At 46.0% G+C, this 22,177-nt stretch overlaps 1 protein-coding gene, 1 long non-coding RNA gene and 1 pseudogene across 2 annotated transcripts; 2 read left to right on the plus strand and 1 right to left on the minus strand.

Annotated features, from left to right (window-relative positions):
* Nucleotides 1-595: 595 nt before the first annotated feature.
* Nucleotides 596-3,586, minus strand: LOC117141467. Its single transcript, XR_004459487.1, has 2 exons — nucleotides 1,279-3,586; nucleotides 596-1,155 (listed from the first exon to the last, which is right to left on the minus strand). It is a non-coding gene; the product is annotated as an uncharacterized LOC117141467 (long non-coding RNA).
* A 505-nt stretch (nucleotides 3,587-4,091) lies between these two features.
* LOC117139286 lies at nucleotides 4,092-6,358 on the plus strand (annotated as a pseudogene).
* Nucleotides 6,359-6,510: 152 nt separating this feature from the next.
* LOC117140251 (homeobox protein caupolican) lies at nucleotides 6,511-21,703 on the plus strand. The gene is made up of 5 exons (XM_033303053.1): nucleotides 6,511-6,599; nucleotides 8,643-9,146; nucleotides 17,453-17,559; nucleotides 19,647-19,945; nucleotides 20,240-21,703. The coding sequence occupies exons 1-5, from the start codon at nucleotides 6,558-6,560 to the stop codon at nucleotides 21,211-21,213; spliced, it is 1,926 nt and encodes a 641-aa protein (XP_033158944.1). The 5' UTR covers nucleotides 6,511-6,557; the 3' UTR covers nucleotides 21,214-21,703.
* Nucleotides 21,704-22,177: the final 474 nt, after the last annotated feature.

The raw sequence follows: 22,177 nt of genomic DNA on the forward strand, positions 1-22,177 counted from the left end.
GCCACGCCCTGTGCATGTTGAAGCGAGTGCAACAACACGATGGATACAACAACTGTTAGATACGAGCGAAAAAGTCGAATGAAAAGAGCCAAGATAAACACTTAAGCCTAACAAAAAACGATAAAACCGCCAGGAGGAAAAGTTGCCAAAGGTAGCAATCTATGTAGAATGTTTTATGGCCAAAACTGGTGGGGTTTTCTTTTTTTACGTTTTTTGTGTGCCGGGGGAGGGGGGAGCGGATTTCGAGGGGGCAAGGGGCCAGCCACACATGTCCAATATTCTCTTAACGCGATAAAAATGAAGTAGCAACATTGAAATCTGGCCAAGAGAGGGAGCGAGAGGGGTGCACATCTTTCTTCTTTTTTTTTTTGGTAGGTGGCAACAGACGGCCGAAAAAACACAGAAACATCAGTTACAATTTTGTTCGGTCTCTTTGCCACTGCTCACACTGCTGCCCCTTTGGGGACATAGATATTTCTGTATCTATGGCTCTAAGCCACCACCCCCTTTGAAATACTTTCTCCCAAAAAACTTTTTCGGGACCTGCACGCGCCCCTGAACGAATAAAAAGATAGCGTGGTTAAACGCGCTTATTTCGGTTTATGATTAAATTTATTACGTGTACATCCAACCACAGCCCATCCAAAAATAACAAAATGTAAAGAAAATGGGTTTTTGGGGCTTGGGAAGAAGTTGCTGCCCTTTTAAATTTAATTACGCTTTGCGGCGCTCAGATACAAAAAAAAAGAAACAAAAAGGAAAAGGGAAAAGAATCTGAAAAGTTTGATCTAATTGGCCATTCTACTAAGCTTAACCCTTATTATTTTTGATGAGCGCTCTTTCTAATTAGGTTGGCGAAATTGATTTCAACGAGCGGGCACAATTCCCAAGTGGCCTATAGTCCTTCTCGTTCTGGCCAAGAGCCAGCCAGAGCCAAGTGTCGCCGTGCAAAAGTATCTTTTTATCTGGCTGCCTGTGTTTCTGTGTTCTCCGTGTTTCTACGATTGCCAACAGGGATGTGGCTCTAGCTGAAGCTTCGGAGAAGGATGTATCTGTATCTGTGCATGTGGATGTGCCAATCGAACCCCCAACTGGCGCTAGTGGCTCCGGCGCTCGTGCTCGCTCGCTCTGCTCCTGCTCCTGCCGCTGCTGCTGCTGTAGAAAAAAGTAGAAAAAATCGTAGAGTCACCGCCACCATCCATCCCCCCCGAAAGTATCTTTTGGCCAGCTTTCGTATCTGGTCCTCTCTCTCACTGTCGTGTCTTCGGATTCTCGTACCTTTCGGACTTTTTCGTCGCTGGTGCCTCGTTTATTTATGATTATCTGTGTACAACTTGTTCCATGTTCATCGCATGTCGATGATGGCTGTATGCTGTATGGTGAATGCCGTATTCTGTTCGCTATATGGAGAGCATCGGTATCTATCTGGTTTGTTTGCTACACTCCGAGCATTAAACCCTGCCCCGGGGTGCATACAGGTACCACTGCAGATATATGAATGTGCACCTCCTATCCACAGATACACAGGCACTCGTGGATACGTGGATGAGCTCCATGCCCCCCGCCCGCCCATCACCCCACCTGAAAACTGCAGCTCCTCCGATTCAGACTCCCAGATAGAGAAGAGCACTCCTTTGTAGCACTTTTGTCTTCGTTCATTAATGGCTGGTTGGTCGGTTAGCTGGTTGGCTGCATCTTGGCCCACTTGCCACTTGCAACATCTCAAGTTGCAGCCGTGTAATCGTCAAGACGGCAGGCGCTTGTCCATTGCTCCTCCCACAGATTTATGTTCTACTACATCATATACATCATATATGATAAAATATACTAATAATAAAAGATTCTTTTTTCTCTTAATTTCTCGTGACTTTTCATTTTAAACTTTATCTAAAGAATTCTCAGTCAGCAACAATTAATTAATTTGAAAATAATTTATTGAAGATACTATATTTCCATAAGTTATTTTGCCTTGCAACCCAATGAACTTAATGTAACTCCCAATATTTTAAGCAGAATCTTAAACATTTCCCTTATTCAAGCTAATTTCTAAATCTCCAAAGGCTTTAATTTTCTAACAACTCCATATTGGTTACATTAAAACCAATCAAAGTCCCTTTTATTTACCATTATATTTCAGAACAAGTGTCTGAAGTCCCTTACCCCCACACACCCACTCACTACTTTCTTGCAATAAGAATCCCCAATTTCGGTACTTAATACAAGTTTTCACTGCTCTTCAGTAGACCTCCTCGAAGAAAATCAATCAAAAACATTGTATAAAGAGGCAAAATCCAGCAGACGCGCCAGCAGGCATAACCGCAGGCTCAAGGGAACTCCCAAGATAAGTCCTGCGGGAAATGGGAAATGGGAGTGTGGGGAGGGGCAACTGGGGGGAAGGCAATAAAATCCCCAAACCGAAGGCTAAAAACGAATCAATACCCGCACTGCGCCCGACCGCAACTATACGCCCCAAAAAGCCCGGCGAGTCAAAGCGATTACACCGGAGCGGAGCACACAAACACCTTTTCATTTGTATCTATTAGATTAAAATTCATGTCGACGTTTGTAGAGACGCGTACTAGCGTACCAGCGTACTCGCGTACGCACTCCGCACCGCAACACGCGCTTCCAGATACAAAGATACATAGATACGGGCAAAAATGGTGTGCTTGACTTGGCTTGGCTCGGCTCGGCTTGGCGCTCTCGACTCACAATCATCATTGGCCTGGTCTTTTGCTCCGCAGCTCTCGACGAGCTATCTGCAAACAAGAAGAGATACATTCGTTGCTCGTGAAGGGGAAGGGGGTAGGGGTGTGGTAGCTACATATCCCCAAGATACGAAGCCCAACGAAGCGAGGCGAAGCCATCAATACAAGCCGTACGACTACAGATACAACTACATGGCTCGACACACAGATACTCGTACTCTGTGGCAACAAGCAAAGTACAAAGGATACAAATATATCTCGTGTTCGAAATATAAAAATCGTTAAACAAAGACTGGCGTTGTTTCTGGATTTGGATCGACTGCGACTAACGACCATGGTGGGTATGGGCTTGGGGATGTTTCGAGGGGGTGTTGGGTGGAGTGGGGGCACTTTTTCGGGGAGTTGGCTTTGGCATCATCTTGCCCTCCCGCTTTTGCTTGCGGCCATTTGGGGCAACTTTTCCGTGCACTCTGTCTCACTCTTTCTGGGCGCACTCTTTCTCTCTCTCTCCCTCTCTCTATAGCTCGCTTAGCGCCAGTGAGCCCGCCTCGAAAAAGGTTGCTACTTGCGGACCCCCCTTTTTTCCACCATTTTCCCCGCCCATGGGAGAACTTGCTGCTGCGGTTGTCGTCTTGTTGTTGCTGTTGTTGCTGTTGTTGCTGCTGTGCTTCTGCACAGAAGGCGACGGCAATTTTGTAGGCGCGCCAATGGGTTAACGTGATCTGAATTTGTTGCTCGCGAGCCAATTAATGTCGCTCCGAATTAAAAGGAAGATACTGATGCCAGATACAGATACGGATCGTAAAAGTCACTTCAAGTGGGTTAACCAGCAAACACCATTTTCTTTTTCTTAATAAGCTTGCCTTTTGAGTGATCAAAATTCGGTTTGGCATTTAAGAAGAATGAAATCTTTTTATTTTATATAAAAATATCGAAAGCTTTAGTTTTTGAATATATTGGGACAAAATAAAAATTAAAAAAAAAATAATAATAAATAAATAACACAATTTTTACAAACAAAAATGTTAAGACATATTTTTTTGATTACAATTGATAGTTTCTTTCAATTGATTTTATTGTCTAATTTACTTTAAAAGAATTTACTAAATATTTATTATATTATAATATTTATTGATATAATATTACATAAATGAAAAAAAATAATATTAATAATTTGGGATATTCTAACCCATATATTTTCGGTTGAAAATATTAAAGTCATTCAAAGCAAATGTGAAATTTCAGAAAATGAAACTCGTAACCCCATGCTAGTGACCTTAATACGGTGGTTGGTTAAACATTTATTCTGGCACTATCAATCCATTAATTTTCATGAAAACTTGCGCACCGTTTTCCCCGTGGCAAGGAAAACCGCCCAAATAAATGACTATCGAGAAACTAATCGTTAATGTCGGAGCAATGGAAAAGGATAAAGCTGCTGCTCCGGCGATGGTGACTTCATTTAAATGTTGTAAGAATTTGTTTACTGCGTGTGCGACACACAGCTCAGGTGGGGGCGGTAGATGTGCGGTGGGTGTGGCAGGGGCAGGGGCAGGGGCAGGGGCGGGGATAACCACCGATTGCCAGGAACGACAAAGTAGCTTTCGAATGTGCTCAGCACTCAGATACATATGTAGCACATAGACGCCATCCCGCTCTAGCAGCTGCCGTCACTCCTCTCGAGTGGCGTTTCAATTAATTAGAAAAAGTTAAAGAAACGCCACGGCGAAAACGAAAAGCGAAGTACGAAAAACAAAAAACAAATACCTACATAATAAAATGTAAGAGCGTATGTTGTAGCGGCAAAAGCAGCGACGGCAGCTGCGGTGGCGATTTTTGTTCTTCTCGTTTTTTCTTTTGATTTTTTGTTTTTTCTTTTTTTGTTGGAGCAGCGCGAAAGATGCCACCAATCCAGCCAAAGAGCCAAAGCGGTCAAACGGGGCGGTGCAGGGGGTTGGGTTGGGGGGAGGTGGTTTCTGGAGGGGAACGGCCGTAGCAGCGACTGCGGCAGAGGCGGATGATAAAACATTACCCATCGCGTTTGGCCCAACCTCTTCACGAGTCTCGTCGTTCATGTTCATCAGGCTTTTCTTTTTTCATCAGCGGCGAAAAGCGAGAAGCGAGCGTAAACACTTTGCTTTCATACGTCGCGACATTCGTGGTGTTGTTGTTGTTGTTGTTGTTGCGTTGTTTATGGCAACAACTACACGTAGCAACACCCACGGCAGCAGCAGCAGCAGCAGCAACAGCAACTGCGGCAGCAGCAGCAAGTAGCAGCGTTGCAACAGCAACAGCAGCAACATCATCGCCGACAACAACAACACCTACAAATACATACATCGGCATTTACAACAACACGCAATAACAGCCATTTTTCTAGTTGTTAAGTTAATTTTTTCATGTTCTGCCGCTCTCGGTGTTGCTGCTGCTGCTGCTGCTTCTTGCCGCCGCTGCTGCTGCTGCTCGTATGCCATCTCGCTCGCACGCCAGCAAGACGACAGCCAACGCGAGCAAGTTGCGATACTGCCGCTGTCGCTGCCGCTTGGATGCGATTCGTGGCCAACGGCGCAGCGGCTATAGCCATCCCGCTCTCGCCCGGCCGCAGCTGGCAGATACTTTATTTATGGTCACACAGGCGGTAGATACTTTTTTTGTTGCCCCCACCCCCCTTAACCAACTGGTTTGCTGCGTCTCGCTCGCACTTGCAGCGAGATTGGTGGCTCTGGTGCGGCAGGGGGTTGAGGGGTATCTACCGTACCATACCGATTCCGATGCCGATTCCAATCCCAATCCCCTGAGTGCCACACACAGCCGGAGCGCCAGCCCACTTATAATGATAATCATTATTGCCGTTGTTGCCGTTCGTGTTGTCGTCGTGCCGCCTCGTTTGCTACTTTTTCCAGCGCACACAGATACTTTTCGCACGCACACCAGCGCCCAGATACTGGGCCGCTCTCAAAAAGAGCAAAGAGAGCGCACGCACACCACCGAAGGTGCGAGTAAAAATGAGGGGAGAAACCCGTTTGTGCGCTCTCTCGCTCACACATACACACGCGACGCGGCACTATGTATCGTTGTGGTGGTGCGTGGGCCTGTTCTTGTTGTTGCTGCGCTGTTTTTCGATTGTCGGTTGTCGTGTAATTCCCATTTGTCGTACACTTTGTAGTTGCTCAAGAAACTCATGTTAGTCTACTTTTGACTGTTACGCAGATTGTTCGTATCGTTCGTGTCCGCCGCAGTGCCAGTGCCGCAGTGTGAATATAGTGCTCTCTGCCCGCCGCTCGCCGTCGTTCTGCGAGCTGGATTCAAATTCAGTACCCAGATTCAGAAACAGAATCAGATTCACACCCAGATACTACTATTTGCTGCCGCCGCCTCTGGTTCACTCGTGCTTCGTTTTCGCATCCTCCGGATAGAGCTGCTCCTCCCGCATACCGATTCTACCAATTCGACCAATTTAAACGACTCACATCCGATTCTCGTCGAGCCGCCCGTCGGATTTAACGGATTTACGGTGCCCAGTAGCGCCTGTGTTGGCCAACTAACTCGAGTTGGCCAGCTCCTTGCAGCCGTCGGCAAGTGCAACCAACGCAGTGCAACCAAACAAATAACACGAAAAAAATAAACACAGCCCAAAGAAAGTAAACACTGAAATAGCTCGCAAGCCGGATCCAAAATCAACATAAAAACTAGTTCGGATCAATCACAGATCGCACAATCACAATCACTTCAATCGGATTATAAATCTATCTAGATACACATACGTCGGTTCAGTGCGCGAGTCCATCGGTGCATCGTAACTCTAAGATTTGCTTTATAGTTTTAGTTAAAAGCAAAAATTAATATTAAATGACAGTGCACAGTAATGAAACCGGTATCTGTTTAGTAATGGTGCGTATATCAATTGGTTTCTTTCCCATTTTTTATTACTTGTAAGATGGGCCCGCTAATCGCTGCGTTTTAGCTTGTCTGGCATTTGGATAGTGGCAATTAGATCGAAAACCCGTTCAGCGGCGAGGCAAATCAGTGCAACACATGTAGATAAAAGCAGAAACAGTGGGATTACTCTGGGTTCGAATACCTTTGCATTTTGATTTGGCAAACGGAAGACATGGATTTAAAAATAAAACAGATCGAAAATGTCAGGACCACAAGTGTGCTACAAAAAGCGTCTGCCAATTCGGAAAATCTCACTTTGCATCTATGTCTTTGGTTGTTAACCAAGCTGGCAAGGTCACCGCACATCGTGCTCAGTCACACTTGAGTGTCCAATAGGATTTTAGCCATAATAATCCCTTAGTGGTAACTTGATCCCTGCTCCAAAAATTTAATCGCTTGCACTCGACACTCGAGCATATTCATATATTTTCATATATGTAAAAGCAACTTGTGGCGCAACTCGAAAGCTGAAACGGAATATCGGAAATATTAAATGCTCTTTAAACAAACATTAATGGCTGTCACTCTATACACTGCCATCGCCATCATAATGGCTACCCAAAAATAATTTACTTTAGCCGCAGAACGACCACTTCGAGCTGAGATATTTGTTGTGTTATAGTTATAGCCATAGATAGTCGATAATCATCGGCGGCTGATTCAAAGAGCCGCATTGATAAGAAAGCGTACGAGTATTGTCGATCCATCCAGCCGTCCGGCAAACACCGGGAATTAATTTTTAATCGCATAGGGCCACTTGAGTTGTCACTTGATGAAAGCACGAGACGCAACACCGAATCCCAACTGCAACATCAGCGGCAACATTGCGGCGGTATCAATCACGACCGATGATACAACATGCGGCACTGTGACCGCCGGCCTGCGATAAAAATCGTTTCTTACGCCTCGGATCATTTGTAAAATGTTAAACGGGAAGAGCGGCCCCAGGCCCCAAGCCCCGTAGCCCCAAAGCCCCCAGCCCCGAAGCCCCAAGAAGTGGAGAAGTTAACCAAGGAGGCAGCGATAAACAAACCTGAAACTTGTTTCCTTACCCCATGTCGCATGTGTGCGAATGTGTACGTTGCTCTTGTCCACTGAAGTTGTTGCAGTTGTTGCTCTTGCAGTTGTTGCAGTTGACTAAAAGTGTTGACAAAAGTGCGCGATAGGCTTATGTGCACACACAAACACACTATATACCATGCTATACCATACCATGCCATATAGAGGACCGATCCAGGCAGTCATTGGACAACTTACAATCAAATTGCTCTTAGGACGTTGTTGCAGCTTGTCGTTGTTGTTGCTGTTGCTGTTGCCGCTGTCGTCGTTGGCAGCAATCGGCTGTGTAATTTAAATCAATGTTGTCAATCGAAAACATGATTTGTTGGTAATGGCGGCCCCACTTTGAAGATCGCCGGATCGCAGGGAAAAGGGGTTTTCGGGTGTGGAGAGAGCGCTGCTTGTAGGGGGGGAAGAATCCATCGGTTGGGATACCAGCTCTTGGGTTCCGAGGCTCTGCAGTTCTGAAGGGCCCGTGGACAACCCACAACCCATCCCACTGAAGAGACGCGCTTATCGCACTGATAAGGGGCTACGTTTTTAATTAAGTTTTAGTGCCAGCTGGTAGCGCGGTACAGTAGACCGTCTATTGGGGCTTTTTATCCAGCGCAAGAAGCAGCGCCTTAATGGCCGCCATAAACTCGAGAAACGGATTGGAGAAGATCAAAGTCGGATAATCAATTTACTGAAATTAACTTCAAAGATGGAGAACATTTTTCTAAAAAAGTTTCGTTTTGGAAAGAGAACTTATAACATTTTATTATAAACAATTAAAGTAGTAAAATTTATAAAATTTATTATTTTATTTCCAATTTGCTTACTTTTTATACAACACATTGTTCATAATCAACTTGGACAGCTATTTTTAGTAGCAAACGCTTGTTAGCTCCGTTAAGCAAATGCACTCAACGTTGTTGTCTTCCACTTCACTTGCAGAATGCCGTTTCAACTCACCTTGCCACCTCGTCGCCCAACACGCCTCCAACCAACGCTCCGCAGAGTCCGCCCTCGACGCTGCCCACGCTCGCCTGTCCCGCCGCCCAGCCGCTGAGTGCACCGGGAATCGCCGGGCCAGGACACAGTGGCATGGTGACCTCGACGGTGCCGCCGGGCGCTCGCTCCACCTCGCCGTGTGGCCCATCCGCCGGCCTGCCCGCCCTCTCGCTGGTGGGCGCCCCGCCACCGGGACCACACTCCTCCGCTCCCGGAGGAGCACCGGCGCCCGGAGCGGGCAACCCGCCCAACCGCTGCTGTGATACGGGTCGCACCATCTACACGGATCCGGTCAGCGGCCAGACGATCTGCTCCTGCCAGTACGACATGCTCAACTACCAGCGACTAGCCGCCGCCGGCGGAGTTCCGCTCGGCGTCTATCCGGAGGGCATGTCCGCCTACCTCTCCGGGATTGCGGCGGATCAGCCGCCGTTCTACGCCAATCCGGTAAGTGATCTCGGTCGTGAATAAGCTTCGGTATTTTTTGGGGAGACATGGGTCCTACACTGAGCCAAAATCTGAGAACCTTCTGTGCGAAAACTGTGTGATTTTGAAGTGGTTAACTTTAATAAGAGTATTAATCGTTGAAGATTTCTTATGCTTGAAGTTTCATAACTTCGTTTCGAAGATCCTAAATGTGTTTTTTTTTGCCGTGCATCGTAAAGCCTGTTCATAAGTCATATAATCCGAACAATGGCGCAATAAATTTGTGAATTTGTCGACTCGAGGAGCGGGAGACCACCATCGAAGTTGGAGTTGAAGTCGAAGTTGAAGTTGAAGCTGAAGTCGCGTCGTCATTTGATCGTGTACCATGGGTACCGTGTACCGAGCCCCGTCCATGCTTCCGAACTTGTACTGTGGCCTACAGCGGAGCCTCGCTTGAAGCGATTTGTCAGCCGGGGGGCCACAGGTCCCGTGGTACTTAGGCCCTAAGCCTACGACTGACCTTTCGCTCGCCCAGTGATATTTCAAGCCACATTATTGTTGCGAAATATGCCTGCGCTTAACTCGATCCGCTGGAGGAGTCGGGGGGCATCGCATCGGGATCCCCGAAGTGCTGCACTTTTCCGATTTATGGACAATGGGTATGACTGGGTACTGAGGACTGTGGCAGACGGAGGACTGTGTGGCACGTCTTGGTCACCATCGCCACATGTCCGGCGCTTCGCCGTCGGCCCTTTGTTCGCATCGCTTCTAATAGCATCGTGTAATTTGCCTTTGTTTGCCAACAATTCTATTTGGACACAATGTTCTCGGGGACCACATGCGGAGCCCGAGGAACTGGACACCCAGTGGTTGGGTTTTTGGTTTTCTCAGTTTTGGGATCCGGTGCATGTGTTTTCGATTCTGTTGAAAAGTTAGTTGGAATCGGAGGAAATGCATTTACTGTCTGCTCAATTGAGCTAAATACAATGTTTTGACTTGTTTTCTGGTTTTGGTTGTCTCATAAAATGTTTTCGAAATGCAATTCAATGTGTATCCTATTTTTAATTGTCTGTGGAAATGGTTGGGCGAATGCAATTACAATTGATTAATGTTTAATGTGTTTCCTATAAAATCAAATTTAATTCAGAAAGTTTTAACACTTAATTAGGATATAAATTTGAATTTGCCTGCCAAAAAAATGTCATTCAAGCTGACACAGGTATTCCATTCGAATTGAATGCTCAAATTTGTCTCCGAATCGGTGGGCATTCGGCGTTTAATGTCCCTTTTGTCGAGGCCTCCTTCTTTGGACTCCCTAACAGCGCCCATTAAATATGATCCGATAAAATGTCGCATTCAAAAGTGAACACATAAATTTATTTGCTTACAAGCCAAAAAGAAAAAAGCCTCAAAAGCTGACGGCACTCGGGGCAAAAAATAAAAAAAATAAAAAACAGAAGCAAAAGCAGCAGCAGAACCCAAAACGAGCTGACGACTGTGAAATTGAAACTGAGAGTTTAATTAATGGCCCGTTGAGTATTTCGAATGCCCACTACTTTGGATGAAGTTGAAGTTCGAATAAAAGCGAATGAGTGAATCGAATCTGTGACTAAACACTTTGCGGCGGGTGGCAGTGGCAAGAATATTTGCTGATTTGCAGATTTGCTAATCTCTGCGAACGCTAATGTGTGATTAAATATTATAGCCGTTAAGTGATTTAAGTGCAATTCAATTCGCCAATTCAAACACATGCTCAATTAAATAAATATTCGAAGTGAAATTTGCATTTGAACTGGTTTACTTTGAGGGCTAAAATAATGTGATAAATTTAGAGAACCGGTCCGCCGGCCAGTAGCTGTATAAATTTAGCCATTGTTCGTTCAAACAAATTATGAAAGTCGCATCGATCAGCTACAGCGATCGAGTTCGAAGATCAAATATATATAGTATACCATATATATATATCCATCTGCTGACACAGCAATTAAGTAGGATGTGATTGAAGTGTCATGTGGCATGTGGGGCACTTGGGATCATGGGGCACTTACACGGCCGTTTAAAAGACAAAACAGGTCGGGTCGCGGCATCTGCTAAATAAATCATCCGGGGTCGTAATTAGTCACTTCAGCCGCCGGCGCTAAACTGATGCGATTTCTCTTCGAAACCCCTAGACGTATGGATATAGATACATCTATGCTAGGCGGCACATGCAGATCCAGATCCAGGCTAGTTGTAAAAGTGTCTGCTCAATGCGGTGGATTCATTACTTTGACACGACCTGTCAAGCGGCTGTCAGTTTGCCGCATCGCGGGAATATATATCCCAAAACTTCGACTCCGAATGTGACTCCCGGTCTCGAAGGTGGATGACGATGACGACAACGGTGTATGGTATGGTGGTGCAGCAACGCTGTCATTTCAAATGGCAAAGATACATTTGAAGAGCGCCGCCCGCTAACAAATAGGCCTAACCCATGGCCACTCCCGGTGTTTCGTTTCCCTCCTTCGTCGCTTTTCCGCGTTTTCCCATTTTCCCGCTGCCAGGTTTTTTCATCTAGTGTTTTTGGGGGCGTCGACGGTCGTTGCCGCCTCGTACCTTATTAATAAATTTGTCAACACGCAAGTGACAGCCTGTCATCCTGTCCGCCCTCCATACATCCGTACATCCGTGCATCCATGCATCCATTTATCCATTCATCCGTTTATCTGTTTATCCTTAAGTCCGAAATTGACTTCGACCCCGGGCGCATATGTTGCATCCTGCACTCGCTGACACTCGGAGAAATTAATTTCGTTAATTGCCGAATGTCGGCCCTCATTTAAAATGGGTCCTTTGTTGGGCAGCTATATCTGGCATTTTTTTGAAAATTATTTTCGAGAATACGGGGAGTTAATTGAACTAATTGAGTGTTTTAGTTTTTGGGCACGTGGGTAGAGAGAAATATTATAGGTAATTTTATCACAGAATTACTTTCAGCTGCTTTTTAAATTCTAATAATAATGGAAGACAGATAATATCAATGTAAACTAATATGTAAAGCATTATTTAAGATGTTACAAATCAAACAGGATTTCATATCTTTACAGATTTATATTGCTAGTCCGTTTAAAAATCGCAAATTGGATCCAATAATTATACACTATTATTTGTCTAAAGTGACGAGCAGATTAAGTTGGGGCTAAACACTACATGTTTTTCCAGCAAATTATAAGTGCAGTCGCTTTCCAAGTCTAATGAGTGGACTACCCAGTTGCACTTAAGCTTCCCTACGCCATAAAAGGTCCTTTGTGCGAGGGCCCAGAGCCTTAAACCCGATTGCGAACACAGAGTCCTTTTGGCCAACGGGGCGGATGGGTGTTTTTAGACCCAGTCGACGGCGGCGGGCAAGCAGCCAAAATGGTATATTGACTTTTCCCCAGTTTAAGTGCCGCAACATCATCAACGACAACAATGCAAGCATGAAATTTCACACTCGACAACATAGTCGTCGCACTGGGTTTTCAGCTCCAACAAAAGGACGAAATGTGCGGTATACGCTCATATCCTGTGGGAGCTGCAAAAACTTTTGCCCCCGGCAAGTTTTCTACAAAGTGTAGCAGAAAGCAACTACAAATCGGACCATACTCCTTCGTTATTTCGGCACCGAACCAAACCGAACTGAATCCCATTCCAGATATCACACTCTGTGGCATTATAGAGAAAACAACCCCGAGTCACATACATACAGCATCCTCCCGACTCCGAACCTTGGAGATCCTGGCACATCCTGCTCCTTGGAACCTTGGCTACAAGCACTGATTTGTCAACTTTTGAAAATGTCGAAGTGTTGTCGTGTTGTTTTGGGGGTTGCTTTTCTAATGGCAAGGTGACGGGTGGTTGGGGCTATACTTTACAGTGTAGTGGGGGTGGGGGTGTAAGTGGGGTGTTGGCCGTTGGGTGTTGAAGGTTGTGTGTGCCAAAGTACTAAATACATTTACTGCTCGCACCAATCTCATTGTTGTTGCCGTAAGTGTTGTGGAAAGTTTTTGTGTTGCTGCCGTTGTTGTTTGGCTTTTTGGCAAAGTTGAAAATGTTCGTTAACAGTAAATTTTGCACTTTTATACGGCTGGCAAAAAGGAAAAGGAAGCCCTGCGCCTTGATACTGCTACTTCTGTGTGTGTATTGGTGGGGGGTGGGATGGGGCTGTGTGTGTGTGTGTGTGAATGGCCGCCCTGCCCACAACAAACAAATTAGCAGTCATGGCAACGCATACGAACAACGGACAAACAAACAGGCAACACGACCAGCAACAACAGCAACACAACATCAACACCGACAACGACAGCAACCTCAGTGGTACAACTTTATAAGCGAGTTGTGAAAAAAAGTGTCATCGGGAGTTGGGAGCTCCAGTTCTGGAAAAGGGGGAAAAAAGCAAGTCTACACAGTAAGAAATTTTCAAGTGTTCACTAACCAAGTGAAAGCATCAGTGAGCCAAATAAATCGCATTTAGTTTCTGCACAGCAATTACAAAGAAATCGATCACTTCTTGATTGAAATATTGAATGACCATTAAGATATAGATATTTCACCAGTTTTATTAGATTTTTTTAGATTTAATTTTTACGCTCAGTGCAGATTAGCTCTCCTAGAAACGAACGCATTCCTTGGCGCGACTCAAACTCCGCGCTGTCGTCAATTTCAATTACAATTTCGATTCCGACTCCAAATCGGAAAGCGAATACGAATACGCATCTGATTCCAATACCAATACCAATACCAATTCCAATACCAATACCAATACCAATTCCAATACCTATTCCGAATCCGATTTCGATTTCGATTCCATTCATTCTTGGCTGTACAGGCGGGAATGCGGCGGGCAAACGTGCGTTTATTTTTAAATCGAAGCAGCAATTAATTAACTCGGCCCGTCATTACGCGCATCGCTCAAATCGTGGCGCATCAGGGCGACAGACCACAGGAGCCGGCGGAGGCTCCACCCGATCCCCGCCAGAATCCCTTGCCGCCATCATCCGGAAGCGGAGTGTATAATCCCCCAAGGCAGTGCGCCCATTGACGTCCCATTTGGCGTGAAGGGAACACAGTCGCAGAATTTGCCTCGTAATGAAGACAAAGTCCCATTTTAATTTGAATTATTTAATTTGCCCGCAGACAGGAGGAGATGTTGGTGGTATCCATGGAATCCGAGGGTTCTGGGAGCCGGCAAACCGCACTTCCCGATGCGTGAAACGACGCACTCCGCTTGTTAAGATCCAGCGGATCAGACGTCTAACCACTTGAGGTCTTTGTGGCCAACAGTGGTCACTCATTCATGTTCAACCCAAGGGGCGTGGCGGTGAAGGGGGCGGGGCGGTGCTGCGTTTCTCGAGCTTGTTTCACTCATATTCGGACTTTCGCTCAGCAAATATTTACTTTGCCTTCACGGCGATGATTAATGGGAAATGTTAACAGGCCCCATATAAGAGGTGATTACGAGTGTTTGTGGAGTATCGGATTTCGATTTATTATTATACACATCCTATTAGCTCCAGCTCACTTTTGGATACAGCAAACATAAGGCTTTGCCTTCAGAATGATATATAAATATATTTACGATCTGATTCGGCAATAAATACAAAAGTGCTTAAATATTTGTGACCACAACTATGTATGTCAGTTAATTAAACGGCACAAATATTTCTAGAAATCTAGAAACTTATGGCTTAAAATCCTTACCACTTCGTTGATGGTGGCCACTTACTGACCAAGTACACCGCTTACCGAGCGTGGAAACAAGCTCTAGTGCCAAAAGTACAAACATTTAAAACATTTTGCAAATGCATAAACATCGTTGCGGAAGAACACGCTGTATCGGCAATATGCGATCTGGGCAACAAGGCTTTTACAATTGCAGTTGTCGTCGCCAGTGGTAATGCAATATTTAACTCGAAAACGAGTTGCATCTGTGCGGTGCAACTGTGGATGTTGCCGCTGCTGCTGCTGTTGCAGATGTGGCTGCTGCTGTCGCATCGCAGTATTGGTAATAATAAACGCGGACGCAAACATGTCGAATGTTGTTAATATTAACCACCGCCAGCGCAAAAATCCCGCCACGGGTGCCGCTTTTCCACCAGAGTACCATAGCTGCTAACTGCCAACTGCAATGGCAACCAGCTACTGTTGCTCCATGGATATACTTTGGCTACTTGGCCACTTGGTAGCCGGCAGCAATTTATTATATGCGCTTTGCCCGCATCGACATGGCCTACACGCACTCGCTGCCAAACACGCACGACACAGATTCGGATTCGAATTCGGGACCCCATCCTCATCCGCACCCTCATCCTCATCCTCATCCCCATACCCAGCTCCACTACCATTCGCATGCAGCGACTTTTGGCCAATTCCCGTGATAGCCGGGCGTGATTGTTGTAAAGGTTGTAAAACGTAAACCGGTTTCCAGCCCGGTCTCGCATCGAGCTTCCATTGAGAAATAGGAGCAGGCCGTGTAATTTAATATAGTCTGTCCCGAAAACGCTGTCCATGTTTGGACTAACTGCCTTCTGCTATCGGCAAGGAGTCAGAGGCCGTCCTCCACTCAGAGAAAAGTACTACCGAAAATAAACTAGAAAAAATTATAATTTTCGTGTTTTTTGTATAAGATCTGTTTAAAATAATAATGAAAATGGATAAAGATGCTTCCAAGTTAAATATTCAATGAAATAATTAATTTGCATCAATTCTGAAAGATTAATAATGATATAATCTTTGAGAACATTAGTTCTCTACATACCATAATTATGATATGATATTATATGATATTACATGATATTATATGAAGAACCTAGGAAGTATCCTCTAGTTACAAACTTTTGTTACCTTTAACTTCTGTAAATACGTTTTCATGAGATCTAGGATTATTTTAAGAATTGCGTAACATGCTGGTAGTATTTTTTCGAGTGTCGTACCTGTCAAAGGGCCTTGGCCCTGCCGTTTGGCCTGTTCCTCGAGATCTGCGGCTGTTGCTTTCGCTGTTTATCAGTCTATCGCCGCTGTACTCGCACTTACCACATGCTGGGCGACCAGTGCCGGTCCCGAAACCTTTTGGCCAGATCCCAGACCCAAGACTACCACTTCTACTCCCACTCCTGCTCCAGCGGCAAGTCGATGGGTCGGCGATAGCGATGTTGCAACAGCAACAGCAACAACAGCAACATTTTCGTGTTGGCGACATAAAAATATTTCCGCTTTTGCAGCGGCAAACTGGCCAGACGAACGTCGCGACACGGAGACAATAGATTCTGGGACCTGCATCCGAGTGTCCTGCACTCATTGGTCCTGCGGTGCCATGTAGATCCGTATCGGAGTGGTTCTCATTGATTTCGCATCTTGTTTTCGTACCCCCGCTGTTTTCCGGACTGGCGACTATTTGCAACAAGCCTGTCATAACTGCGGCGGCAGCGACAGCGGCAATATGCAGCATCATCGCTTCGCAGTGACGAATATGCGTCCGATTTCAACTATATACACCATATATACTATATATACTATTGATGTATAGGAGGCACTCCAGCATTATCGCCGGAACAGCTGGCGAATGTCGCAGCGAGTTGAAACAAGCGGCGTAGATAATTGTCGTGTTAAACTTAATCAGCGCTCTATATTACACGTCGTGTCCCACGCCCATTATCAGTGCCAAAGTCTGTGTTCCTAAATGTTTCCAACGATTCCAATCGAGTGTCTAATGGCGCGATGTACATGCACATGGAGCTGCAGATTAAGCAACTCCGAACGCAGTGCAAACCGCTGGCCATTTGCTCCTAAAGTCACTGCCAGAGTCACGAAATGGCCACATGCTCACCCGATGCTGGTCAGATTGCCGCTGGCTTATCACCACATTCTGCTGCACAGTGACACCGAAATGCGTTCTTGTGAAGAAATCACTGATGGAATTCACACAGCTTTTAAGTGGAAAAAACTAACAATGCAATTACAATTTTTCCATATTTACTTCAAAAGTTAATATTTCTTTCACCCCCATTCAAATTTGAACAATAAAGCGATAATTGTGAATACGATGAATAATCATATTTGCTGAGCTTTGATAACGCAGACACATAACAAGCCATCATCTATCGCCTCAACAAAAATATATACTCGCTGCTGTCTTAATGATATGTTTAACATGTTTTTGAATAATTTTGGTTCAAGGTCTGGCCCATTGCTCCCCAGAGATCAAGCTAAAATCAGAAATTCGTCTAGAAATTAGTCTAAAATTATAAATAACCAAACAACTAATCAGAGTGTTATCTTTTGGGTTTTTTTTCTTTCTTTTCTTTCAACAGGCTGGCATCGATCTGAAGGAGAACCTGGTGGCCGGAGCATCGCCCTGGCCATATCCATCCATGTATCATCCATATGACGCGGCCTTCGCCGGCTATCCGTTCAACAGGTGAGGATTAGTCATACATATGTACATACATAGTTGTGCTGAAAGTGCGAGTTCGACAGATAGTTCCCCCCAATCCCATTCCCAATCCCAATCCCAATCCAAATCGACAAAACCCCGATGGTGGTCCGCTGGAAAGGCGTCGATCGGAACGTGAGTGGGATTGGGATTGGATTGGAATTGGGCTTGGGATTGAGGTGCTGCAGGTGCGTGCAGTTGCATTTAAATGCCGTTTCGGAAAAGTGCGTTCGAATAGTAAAAGTCCGGCATATTGGCACGCAGGCGCAGTGGCATTCGGATTTCGAATATTCAATTTATTCGCTTGTAATTGATCGTTTGCACGTCGGCGGGCTGCTTCCGCCGATTGCGCACCTCAAAAATGAAATGAAATGAAAAGAAAAAAAAAAGAAGAAATGAAAATGAGAAAACCACAACAAGCCCATTGCAGTGGCCAAAGTGACATAAATTTCCAACACACAATTGCCGGTTAAACAATCGACGAGAATCGACAACATCCCGTCACGTCACCTCACGTTCGGACAGGTACAACGATGGGCCCATTGTTTCCCCTGTAATTGACACTCATAACAAAATTTGATAGTTGACTCATGCAGCTACTGTTGATATCGATGCCTTGTTGCGTTGTGTTGTTTTCTTGTCTATCGAGCATACATATTTGCCATAAATCAATTTTGAGTTATTTCGCCGTGACGTGCCGCTAGTTGGCGAATTGTTCGATTCAAAATTCATAAGGTATACACCATGATTGTATGTGCACATAGGCCCCACCTTTTTGAATTGAATTTTTTGCCACAGCAGCAGCAGCATTACGAACTTTTGGGGGCGTTGTTGTCGTCACCAATCATTTACAGCGCGCTGATAGGAAAATTAAAAAAATGTATCCAGCTGTCAGGTGATCAAAGGCACTCTGCCTGTCTGCGCAGGTGTTTCGCACTCGGCGACACTTTGCATTCAAACTTAAATTAATTAATGCAACGGACGCAGCGTCGTCGTTTCCCTACACAAATGCACATATGTACTTATATATGTGTACATATATAGCATCCAGTTGACATCGTTGTCATCCTCCTCTCCATTTGGATCGGATCGGTTGGGATCGGATCGGATCGGGCAGCTGTCTGAGAACTACAAATGAGACAGCTACACATGTATGCGATGGCGATGACGATGACGATGGTGCAAGTCCTCTCCCCCGTCGATGTTTTGCATTCCCAACACTGAAAAAAAGATACAAATTATATGGTTAAAATTGGTTTCTTAAGTCCAGAGTGTTTTTAGCCCACTAGAATAGCTCGCATTCCCCAATTAATAAGATAGAAAACGCTCTCTCAACAAGTTCTGAAAAACAACTTGAGAATTACAAACGCAGAACTAGATGAAATACAAGTATCGTAAGGTATTCCTCTTCACCTTAAAAAACTATTCAAAGCATGGTTTTGGATCTACTTTAAATTAGTTAGGTTCGAAATGAGTTGGTATTTTATCTCTCAGTGTATTGATGTATTCCGGTGAATGTATACGCTTCGTCGCAATCTATATACATACATATAGCAATATACTAAAAACGTTCATGTTAACTGCCCACAAAAAGCGATAAAGGACAGTTGTCGTTCGAGAGGCATGCGGCAACATTCAACATTCTACCATCGACCACCGTCCACTGTCCACCGACCACTGACCATCGTCTCCATCGGATGGCACAGTGGGATGGGGGAGCAATGTGTCAGACCGCAAACTGCACGGGCATAAATGTTCGGGCCCATGCAAATGCGTTTATGATGAACAAATTTAACGCTGAACAAAGCCAACACCGCCCGCCCACCGTTTGCTGTTGGCCGCTCAGTTTAACAAATTGCAACAATTGTTTGGGCCGTCGCATATTTAAAGAACTTCAAACGACCTGGCAACAGCTGGGCTGGCTGGCTGCATTCCATTCTGGCCTTAATCACCTGCTGGCAATTCGGGGAATGGACGTTGGGCTGTTGGTCTTTCCTTATCGCGCAAAATAGTGTCCCCAACCGACTTGTGAACCCCGTCTAATTTGGCATTTTTTTGTGTTAATTTTGCAGCTATGGCATGGATTTGAATGGGGCCAGAAGGAAGAACGCCACCCGCGAGACCACCTCCACGTTGAAGGCCTGGTTGAATGAGCACAAGAAGAACCCGTATCCCACCAAGGGCGAGAAAATAATGCTGGCCATTATCACCAAGATGACGCTGACGCAGGTGTCCACGTGGTTCGCCAACGCGAGAAGAAGACTGAAAAAGGAGAACAAGATGACCTGGGAGCCCAGGAATCGCGTCGACGACGATGACGCCAATATCGACGATGACGATGATAAGAACACCGAGGATAACGATCTGCTAGGTAAGAGAAGGATCATATTCCAAGTCATTTCATATATATAAAGTTTAGCTGCTACATCAAAACTCACAGTTCTTTAAAATTTAAAGATGTTTAACTAAATACTTAACTTAAATACTTACGTAATATAGTTTCTTTTTTGTAATCGCCCTTGAAAGTAGGCAACATTTTTGTCAACAAGTTACCGGATAGCATGGCATTTCCGTTTCCGTTTCGATTTAAGACTTACAGATTTTACTATTTTCCTATCTTAATTTGATTTTAATTTACCCCTTACCTTCTTGCCACTCTTTGCAGACGCCAAGGACTCCGGCGTTGGTTCCACGGACGACAAGGATCGTTCCGGTCGCCTTGGCGACATGATGACCGACCGTCCCGGCGAGAGCAACAACAGCGAGTGGTCCGAGTCCCGGCCAGGATCGCCCAATGGATCACCGGACCTGTACGACCGCCCCGGCAGCATGCCGCCGGGCGCCCACCCACTCTTCCATCCCGCCGCCCTGCACCACCACTTCCGGCCACCGGCGGGATCCCCGCCAGACATCGCCGCCTACCATCACCACCAGCAGCAGCTGCTGCAGCAGCACCAGCAGGCGCAGCAGAACTCGCTGCAGACCGCAGTGGGGGGCACCGCGAAGCCAAGGATCTGGTCGCTGGCCGACATGGCCTCCAAGGACAGCAAGGATTCGAGCTCCGGCGCCAAGGATAACCACCCAGAGCTACCGCCTGCGCATCCCGGCTTCTATGGACACCCCGGCCAGCAGCCCTCGCCCGGCAAGATTCTATCGCCCCTCGCAGCAAGGATTCCCAACTATTCACCCTATGTCCGCCCGGACTTGTATCGTGGCTTCTACGGACCAGCTGCAGCGCATCTGAGTGCTCCCACGCAGGAATTCCTCGAGCATCAGCGCACATTCGGTGCCAGCTTGGCGGCCCACAATGGACCGCTGGGCATGAATCCGTTGCTGTGGAAGGCGGCCGTATCCGGAGCCGCCAATGGACCCCACTTTGCGCCGCTCAGTCTGACCACCTCGGGTGGATCGAGTGGAGGACAGCAGGTGGCACCGCCGCCAGTCGCCTCGCCCTCCGCCTCCAGTTCGTCCTCGTCGATGGGCTGCGATGTGGTGCACATACCCACGAGCAGCGGACAATCGGCTGCGCAGCACATGATGGGACCAATATCCAGCAACTCCACCGCCTCGTCATCCAGTTCGCACTCCGGCAAGATATCGCCCGGCGTGAATGTGACCTCGCTGAGTGCAAAGCCATGACATCCATCGGCGGCATCTCCGGATCCGGAACTGGGTGCGGCCCCAATTGCCTCGCCCATCTCCGCCTTCCGCTCGCTGATCGCCTTCCGGGAGCAGCAGAAGCTCACGCTCCTGCGACCGTAGTCACTCCCATTTTCGAAACCCATTTCGCTTTCGATTTCGATTCCGATTCAGATACAGATTTCGAGGCCCGGGCTTGAAAGGTATAATTACACTTTCGGACAATAATTTACAATGTGATTATTCGGTATTTTGATTAACGCCGCTTATACCAAATAGCAAGCAAACGACAAACAAATATAACCAGCTGAAACGCAGCGGTTACCCTTTGGCATGGGCCCCCAAAACAAAAATTGATTGAAAACACTGCAAAAAAAAAGTTTGAAGGTGCAAACAATTCGACAAGAACAAAAAAAAAGTGAAACACACCCAACCCGCTGCCCCAGACGTTGTGCAATTTTGTGGAGAAGATAATCCAAAAACCATTCGAAGATACGTTAATTTAATTACATACAACTTATGCAATCAGAGCTTATAGGATGTAAATTGGAAGATATATAGCAGGGCGACATCAATGGATACAATGAATACATACATACATACATACATACCCGACCACTAACATATAACCGAGAGATGGCAGATGGCAGGTGGCAGATAGCAGGTGGCAGGTGGCACGTGGCAACTGGCAGATCCGAAACACCCACTAAATTATAGAAGCACACATCCTGGCAGCTAGGTCCACTTCTATCCGGTAGATTACGATTATATCATTGCTTTTTGATCGATTTGAGTTCGAAATAACTAGCGGTACCCCTTCAAGGCCCTGTGGCAGGAGCCCCAAAAACATATCAACCCAAGTCTGCTGACCCCCACCCAATCCAGTCCAACCCAATCCTTAACCATCCCAATCCTCTCATTTCCCAATCGAGCGAGCCCAAACACCCAAGCCAAATGTACACGA

The sequence above is a fragment of the Drosophila mauritiana genome, chromosome 3L, assembly GCF_004382145.1.
Source record: "Drosophila mauritiana strain mau12 chromosome 3L, ASM438214v1, whole genome shotgun sequence".
NCBI lineage: Eukaryota > Metazoa > Arthropoda > Insecta > Diptera > Drosophilidae > Drosophila > Drosophila mauritiana.